Source organism: Malania oleifera, chromosome 1, assembly GCF_029873635.1.
Source record: "Malania oleifera isolate guangnan ecotype guangnan chromosome 1, ASM2987363v1, whole genome shotgun sequence".
NCBI lineage: Eukaryota > Viridiplantae > Streptophyta > Magnoliopsida > Santalales > Ximeniaceae > Malania > Malania oleifera.
The window spans coordinates 149,446,705-149,456,316 of record NC_080417.1 but is presented as its reverse complement, the minus strand read 5'-3'; the positions used below and the strand labels follow the sequence as shown (position 1 = coordinate 149,456,316).

Genomic DNA, 9,612 nt, shown 5'->3' with positions numbered 1-9,612 from the left:
AAAATAAATTTTCTTCTTATTTTCTTTTCTTTTCCTCAAATAGATTTCTTATTCAAACTAGCCCTTACTGTTTCAATAAGTATTAGTAATTTATACATGCTAAAAGTTACCCGGGACTTTAAATTTGTTATGAAGTCAACATATAAGTTTTTATATATAAGTTTTAATTAAACTTAAAAATAAATGATCACATGAGTTTAAAATATAATTAGAACAAAACTATCAAAAAAATTACAAAAACAATTAGAAAATAATAAAACCCATTTAAAAATATTTTTATTGTTTTCAACTATCATGGCCAAAAAGGTAGTTCTTTTAGAATGAATTATGAAATATGATAACAAAGTAAAATAGTTATGGTTATTATAATATTTTTATTTATATTATTTTGTAATTTTATTATTTTAGCATACTTTTAATGGTCACCTATTTTCAAAAATGAAAATGAGCATTTGTTGAATCAAAATTTTAATTTGTTTTAAATTTTAAAAAACTAATAATTTCTTGATTTAAAAAGGGTTTTGGAACTAGGAGTGACGAAATTCACAACCAAACACACAAAGCGTTGGTGTCCTTTACGTACATGATTGACCAAAGCGTAAATCCAAGTGGAAACATGAATATCAAGAAATTCACAACCAAACACACAAAACACATAACAATTTTGGAAAGAGAAGTAGGATCATGATCCGCTGAGTTCACCTATTATTGGTCAAAACCCTAACAGGGTGCTGTTGAAATCCTGAGTATCCTTGTTGTAGTGACTAGAAGAATTATGGTATTTAAATAATAAATGAGGGAGAAAAGAAGGGAAATTATAAGGGGGGTCACAGCAGGCCTCGTCGACGAACGCTTTGCATTCGTCGACAAAGTGGCTTATTGGGGACGTCGATAAGGGCATGTCTCGTCGACGAGAAAATACCAAAAGGCTAATTTCAGTTCTGAATTTCGTCAACGAAGAATGAGCATTCGTCGACGAACTTCCTTCGTGGCCTCATCGACGAAGTAACGTGTCTCGTCAACGAAGGCTAGTGTATAAATAGCCCTAAACTCGGATTCAGCACATAATTTTCAACCAAAATCACTCCCTCTCTCTCCTGTTCGTCCCTTTCCCCTTCTCTCTAAGATTTCGAGTCGGATTCTTACCGGTTCGACCATCCGAGGCCACCACGACACTCCTGGAAAAGCTCTCTTCAAGTCTGTTGAAGTGGATCGTTGGTGGGGCTTGAAATCCATCCCAAATTCAGGGTAAGGCTTTTTACTCAGTATTTGGCTTACCTACAGTTGTAGAAAATGTAATACTCAAATAACTACTGAAATTTTGTTCTGAGAGATGTTGTTTTCAAAGTGTTGAACGGGAAACCCTACAGGTGTAAGCTTAGTTATTGTAGGGGCTTTCCAGTAGTAAGGTAAAAGAAGTATGTTATGCTAGGAATTTTAATATGATAGTCAACAGAAATTATATGTTTTACCAGATTATTATTATCTAGATTATAATATATATTTTTTTGTATAGCAGAAAATACAGATTTTAGAACAAGAGAACTTATTTATTTAAATTGTGTGGCATGAATTTATAACAAACTAGTACAGTATTTATACAGTTTACAAATACCATGTTTTACAGTGTATTAGGCAGAAAATATCATGGAATAAATATATGTTTTATAAATGATGATTTTCAGTATACATACAGATAGAAATATTACAGGATATTCAGAATACCATTATTTATCTATTTTCCATAATACCATGATTTACAGTATATGTACAGAAACATATATTTACAGCATATTCAGAATACCATAACTTTAGTCAGATAATCAGATATACAGACATTAAATGTTCAGCCAGCTATTCAGATTAGCATATCAGTTTTACAATGTTTTAGTTATTAAAAAATCATGGAAAAACAGTAATATAAATATATCAGTTACATATGTATATAGTATTAGACCCTGATGGACCAGATTCAGACAGTAGAGCACGGAACCGTAGCTATATTCAGTTCAAAGTGCAACCACATTACTCAGATAGTATGTGGTATTCATAAGTCGGTCGTACCTATATTGTGGATAGGCTCCCCTTCAGATAAGGGTTGAGAGGGTCGATCTGACTATCAGAATTCAGTTGACTTACCCTGATCGGCCAACCAGGATAGGTCCCGCCTTCGGGTCGCACAACCCTGTCATGAGGGGTTAAATCATGACTTTCAGTTATCTATCCAGGAAAATTTTCTCAATTATTATATATATGTATGTGTTCAAGTTTACAAAAACCATAGATATACCAATGAATATTAGAAGTATTATGTTTAGAAAATTCAGTAAAATAGTTTATGTTAAGCAACATAGGTATGAGCTATATTGAAATGTTTATATGTGTTTCGCAAAATCAATTATTTATGGTATTTTCAAATTAGTTTATAATATGAAAACTCACCTACCACACACTAGTAATAGCATATTTCATCTTACTGAACGTTGTCTCATCCTAGTGATTTAATATTTTTCAGGTGATCCAACTAAGCGAGTAGATCAGGCTCGCAAGTAGAGGGGACTACAGTACTACCCTGACTGTAGGATGAGTATTTTTGGGTAGTTATCTTGAGCAGTCCCTAGGTACAGATGAGGGTATTTTGAGTATTGTTGTGTATGTATATTTTGGGTAATATTTTTGACACTCTAGTGTTATATATATTGGCATGGTTGTATGTATTCCGCTTCCCGCTGTTTAGGTGATTTATTGTGTCTCAAATTCCACAGGTCCTATAGGGTCCATGATGTTGGTTTCATTTATATTAAAGGTATCAGAGTAGTAAGAGTGTTAAAAGAAAATTTAAAAAGAGGCAAGAAAAAAAACAGGTCGCTACACTTGTATATTGAGTAAATTAGGAAAGTAGGAAGATTGTATATTATTCTGTAGGGAGATTATATACTTATTTAGATATTTTTAATTGTATTATATATTGTAAGATTGGGATGTACAAAATATTCAATTGAAAGAATATAGAAATTCCATTTTGTTTTCATGGTATCAGAGCTAGGGTTTCTAAACCTTAGTTAGTAATGGTCGACAGCGCCGTCAATAGCAAAGGGTCGTGCTCCTCTAAAACTCTCGACGGTGACTTTGACTCCACCTCCATCATGGGGTCTCTCGGATCGGGTCCAATGGTGGCATCGCAGTGACTCGGAGAACTCCAATCGCAGCCGACGAACAAGATCTGCGTGATTGCTCGCAAAAGAACCCGCAATGGATGTCAATATCGTATAGCGTCTTCATGTGTCTCGAGTGCTCTGGCAAGCACCGCAGCCTTGTTGCTCACAACAGCTTCGTCCAATTGGTGACAATGGACTCCTGGTCAGAGATCCATCTCAAGACGATGGGCACGAATAGCAAAGCCAAAGCGACGAGAGCTCACAAGAGCACCACTGAGGCTGACCGCAAGGACCGCGAGGCTTGCGAGAAGGAAGAGCAATACTGGCGCGATGTCGAGGGCACCAAGTCCCACACTGCCAAGAAGCGCAAGGAGGATGTTGAGAAGCACATCGAGGCTGCCACACACAAGGCCAAGGCTCGTTACCTGGCCAAGCAGGAAGAGAAAAGCCTTGAGAAGTCGCTGAAGAAGCCAAATAAGAAGGCTAGCTATGTCTCCATCCCTGTTCCCAAAGTCACCGAGGCAGAGCCTTTAATTGATTGGAAAATGTTGAGGCAAGGCCTACCTAGTTCGGCAGACCAGACCTCATTTAGTTATTGTACAACTTCGTCTTCCACAAACATTTTTTCGGGTTATTTATGTGACGCCCCAATTTTTCATACTATTTTTTTTACATCATATTTATCGAACACGTCAACACCCTGATACCATACATATCACCTAACCCACATTGGGCACGGGTATACCGGTCACATTAAATTTCAAATACTTATCAGCGGAAGACAATATATACATACACCACAGTGATTATACATACCAGAGTATAACCCATCCAAAAATACACACATCAACAAATATCCCAAAATAACAAAACTCTAGGGGAAACATCCATCCCTAGATCAAACACTCACCCTATATATCAGGGTCCTTGCTCCACTCTATCAGGGAGCTCTATTACCAACTCGATCTCGGTTTCCTAAAATATTTAATACTTGGGTGAGACACATCTCAATAAGACAGAATAAGTTATTGACAATGTGTGGCAATATGACTGCGATTACATCAATACACACACACACACACACACACACACACACACACACACACACACATATATATATATATATATATATTCGGTCAAAACATTATTCATCTGATATGATATCTAATATGTGCAAATAGCTATATAAATATAAAACACAACGGTTATAAATTTTATATCCCATTCCCCAGTCTCATTTATTTTTCTCATCTTTCATTCATTTCAGTTTCTTTCTATTATATCATTCTTTTCTCATTTATTCGGCCCATGAGTATCATCAATAACCTTTCCATATCATGTCTGTAACTCATGGCCATTTCTAGTCTGCTATCCAGTCCATGGGTATCATATGTAACCATAACATGTCGTGTATGTAACCCATGGCTACCCTGAGGATTTTTCTTCATGTCATGCTTCCCCCTATGGTGAAGGTTAGGCGGCCCGAAGGTTGAATCTAACCGTGGTTGGCCAACTTGGTTAGATCAAATAATATCATATACTTGTCTGTAGTAATGAATGGCTTGCCACATACCATGGTCTGGAATCCAAAGGGCAATAAACAACTCTGCTTTAGCCCATTCGCACAGTCACGCCACACGCTCCATGAGTCCGTGTGGTTGCCCTTTTCAACCATTAGCATCGATATCATGCTCGATATCATAACCCATCGCCAAGGTTTACATATCCATCAATCAGAGTTTTCATTTCCATTATTTCACTTTTCTCATATCAACGTTTCCCATATCAATACATATATTCATTGCAATTATTACGTTGCGATATTCACAATTTCAGTATTCACATTTCATTTCCAGTATTCACACTTCATCATTCACAAATCAATTCCCATGTTTCATTATTCATATTGTAGAATTTCACGTTGCAATATTTCCATATTCATAAATCAAAATTTACATATCCAGTATTTTCATTTAATATTCATAAAACAATATTCCTAGTAGATTTCTCATTTTCTACTGTTTCATTCTCAGCATTTCAATTTCACAATTCATCTCATAATAATATATAAGCAAATATAGGAATATATCAATTTTCATATATTTCAACATTTGCAGTATGCACATATCAGTATTTTTTTTTTCCATTTCATAAAAAATCATTTCCATATTTCCCATATTCTACATTTCTCAATATTCACATATATCAGTGTTTCATATTTCCACTATTCCCATAAAATCATTTCCGTATATACATTTATCCCTTTTCAATATTTTCCAGAAAATCGTACAACATCTCCACATTTAATTTCATTTTCTCAAGGATATTCATCATCATATCATTTTCCCAAATTTCCCATTTCAAATCACATTTTACACAATACATTTCATAATTTTCATAAAATCATATGTCACACAATTTCTCATCTATTATTTATATTATCATAATAATAATTTCAGGGAAAAATACCAAAATTCATTCACATATATTTCAACCAGTATTTCATAAAAATGTTTGCTATAACTTATTCTTCTTACCTGTCTTATTAAGATGCCCACACAATTCAATCCTGAGCTCGTGCATTTCCAGCACAAAAACCTATAATTTCCAAATCTACAATAATTAAATAATAATTACCCTCTTAATAACCCCCTTCGCCTAATTTTGGGGTTATGTCCACGACGATCCCACGAGAAATCCGTTCCGCTAAACTTGTAAAGAATCATCCCTAAATTCTCATGGTGTCTGATCATCAATTGGGCTTAAGATTTACGAGAAATTGAGGTAAAAGTGAGAATTGAGCTTACCCCAGGAGATATGTCTATATCACTCCCACGACAAATCCACTCCAGTAGGAATATCGGTAGCGGAGATAGGAACCCAACGATATCTTCGATTTTCCGATCGGCCGAATATTGAAAAAAAAATTGAGGAGAGTGGGAGAGAGAAGACGAGGGAGAGACGAGAGAGTGGTAGCGAGAGTCTGAGAGAAATTTTCTCTCTATTTCTTAATCTTAAAGGATTTCAAATCCTTCAGGTACATACATACATATATATATATATATATAAAATATTATATTATATTATTATATTAATATATTATATTATATTATTTAATTAATAATAATTATTTAATTAATTTTTAATTTTAATTTAATTAATTAATTATTTTTTATTATTTTAAAATTATTTTATTATTTTATTATTATTATTATTTACACTTCCATGCATATTAATTTTCTAGGGCGTTACACTTTAGCCCAAAGAGGTAATTTTTTGCAAGCCTTGAATATAACTTCTAAATTCAAAACTCCTTGAATTATTGATTCTGACCACATGACCGATATCTATCATCTTTTCTCATCATATTCACCACGTGCTAGAAATTTGAAAGTTAAAATTGCAGATTGATCACTCTCATCTGTTGCAGGCAAAAGGAATATCTGACTCTCTGACTCCATCACACTAGAGTTCATTCTTCATGTTCCTATTTCATCCTACAACTTACTATCCATTAGCGAGTTAACTAAAAACTTCAATTGTTCTGCTAAATTTCTTCCATTTCATTGTGTTTTTTAGGACCTATCATCGAGGAAGATAATTGCTAGTGCTAAGGAATGTGAAAGACTCTACTACTTTGAGGAGGCAAATGGAAGTAAACAATGTAAAACTGCTATTTGTGGTTCTGCATTTACTTCTAGAGATAGTGAAATTTTGTTACGACATTCTAGAATGGGTCATCAAAATTTTCAATATCTAAGACATTTATTTCCTTCCATTTTTTCAAATAAAACATCTTCTAAACTTCAGTGTGTGATTTTTGAACTTGCAATTCCTTCCCAAAATCCACATACAAACCATTCAGACCCTTTACTATGATTCACAGTGATTTATGGGGGGCCTCACGCTCTCTTAATTGCACGCACACGAGATGGTTTATTACTTTTATTGATGATTGTACTCGTATTTGTTAGGTTTACTTGTTGAAAGATAAAACTGAAGTTCGTTCTATTTTCACAATTTTCATTCCATGATTCAAACACAATTCCAAACTCATATTCAAATTTTACGTACTAATAATGGTACATAATATTTCAATGATATATTGGGACATTATCTTCAAGAAAATGGAATTGTTCATCAAAGTTCTTGTGTGGATACCCCTCAACAAAATTGGGTTGCTGAACGTAAGAATAGGCATATTCTTGACGTAACTCGGGCATTGATATTCACTACAAATATGAAAAAATATTTTTGGGGCGACGCCATTTTAACAGCTACACATCTCATTAATTGAATGCCTAGTCGAATTCTTTTTTTTGCCACTCCTCTTCAGAAACTCCAGGAATGGTTTCCCAACAGTCAACTCTACTCCAATCTCTCTCTGAAAATCGTTGGATGTACTACTTTTGTTCATGTTCATTCTCACAATTGGGATAAATTAAAACCTTGTGTTATTAAGTGTGTTTTCATTGGTTACTCTCCTACTCAGAAATGCTACAAATGTTATGATTCTGTCACCAAAAAAAAAAAAGTGTGTTAGCCTTGATGTCACGTTCTTTGAAACGACTACTTACTTCCCAAAGCCCTCTCTCTTCAAGGGAAGAAATGGAGTGAAGATTGATTCTTTGATTTCTCTATTGATGAATCTGTGTCGTACATTGAGTTTACCATTGCATCATTTCCCGAGTCTACCTTGTATCATTTCCTGACCTGTCATGTACAAAAGATCATTTAACCTCAGGGGAGAGATGCAGAAAAGCAAAACAACACAGAAATACTTGTTTACTCAAGAAAGACAAACACAAAGAACAGGGAGAATCTCATACCTGAGGCACCAAGAGAGTTGGAACCGGTGATAGCTTTGAGCAACCATGAGTCCACGTCCAATCCCGATCAGGTAATAGATGGTCATAAGCTCCCTTCTGATAAGCATATACCTGACAAACACAAAGAACAAGGAGAATCTCATACCTGAGGCACCAAAAGAGTTGGAACCGGTGATAGCTCCGAACAACCATGAGTCCACACCCAATCCCGATCAGGTAATAGATGGTCATAAGCTCCCTTATGATAAGCCTATACATGATGACATCAATTTACCCATTGTAGTCAGAAAACAAACCAGGTCATGTACTCAATATTCCTGGTCAAAATACATGTCTTACAAAAGTTTGTTTACAGAATATCATGCTTTTACTTCTAACCTTGACAGGATAAAAATTCCAAAAGAATATCCAGGAAGCCTTGGAGATTTCTACATGGAGGGAAGTTGTTATGGAGGAAATGTGGGCTCTGGAAAAGAATGGAACTTGGGACGTTATGAATTTGCCGAGAGGGAAGAAGCCAACTTGGTTGTAAATGGGCCTTCACAGTGAAATATAGAGCTGATGGGACAGTTAAACAATATAAAACCAGACTCGTTGCAAAAAGGTTTACACAGACTTATGACATTGACTACACGAAGACATTTGCACCAGTGGCAAAATTGAACATAGTTCGGGTACTCCTGTCCTTGGCAGCTAACTTAGATTGGCTACTACAGCAACTCGACATTAAGAATGCATTTCTAAATGGCGAGTTAGAAGAAAAAGTCTACATGACTATACCACTAGGATTCAGTAAGAAATGTGAAGAAAACAGAATATGCAAACTCAAAAAGTCCTTGTATGGACTCAAACAATCTCTCAGAGTATGGTTCGACAAGTTTGCAAAAGTGATTAAAAATTAGGGATATCAGCAAGAGCAATCAGATCATACTATGTTCTTCCAACAGTCTAAAAGTGGTAAGAAAACAATTCCAATAGTATATGTTGATGATATAATCCTAACTGGAGATGATACAGTTGAGATGGAAAGATTAAAGAAAGTCCTAACTACTAAGTTTGAAGTTAAAGACCCGAGACAAATGCAGTACTTCTTGGGAATGGAAATTGTTAGATCAAAAAAAGATATCAGTGTCTCTTAGCGAAAGAATATTAGTGATCTCCTAACCAAAATTGACATGCTTGGTTGCAAACCTAGTGAAACTCCGATTGAAGCTGTAAAAAAGGGTCGAAAAATATGGAATACCAATTGAAAAAGAAATGTATCAGAGATTGGTTGGTAAACTAATTTACCTATCGCATATCAAACCCAACATTGCATTTGCGGTAAGTGTGGTAAGCCGACACAAGCATTCATCGAAAAATACTCATCTAGATACTATGTATAAGATCCTCAGGTACCTCAAGGGTTCTCCGAGCAAAGGACTTTTCTTTAAAAAATGCAAAAGCAAGGAAGTAAAAATCTTTACAGATGCAAATTGGGCAGGATCAGTGGAAGACAGAAGGTTTATCACTAGATATTGCAACTTTGTAAGGGAAAATTTGGTAACTTGGATGAGCAAAAAACAGAATGTAGTGACCCGAAGCAGCGCTGAAGCCGAATTCAAAGCAGTTGCACAAGGAATATG

At 35.1% G+C, this 9,612-nt stretch overlaps 1 protein-coding gene across 1 annotated transcript; it reads left to right on the top strand.

Annotated features, from left to right (window-relative positions):
* The first annotated feature begins 3,280 nt into the window (after positions 1-3,280).
* Positions 3,281-6,613, top strand: LOC131149732 (uncharacterized). Its single transcript, XM_058100446.1, has 2 exons — positions 3,281-3,711; positions 6,589-6,613. The coding sequence occupies exons 1-2, from the start codon at positions 3,281-3,283 to the stop codon at positions 6,611-6,613; spliced, it is 456 nt and encodes a 151-aa protein (XP_057956429.1).
* The last annotated feature ends 2,999 nt before the right edge of the window (positions 6,614-9,612 follow it).

What these genes read in the sequence shown, in the direction of transcription:
- LOC131149732 (XM_058100446.1), top strand. Translation starts at nt 3,281, where the DNA reads ATGTGTCTCGAGTGCTCTGGCAAGCACCGCAGCCTTGTTGCTCACAAC. An exon ending in ATTGATTGGAAAATGTTGAG is followed by an intron (nt 3,712 to 6,588) that starts GCAAGGCCTACC and finishes CATCTGTTGCAG; the next exon opens with GCAAAAGGAATATCTGACTC.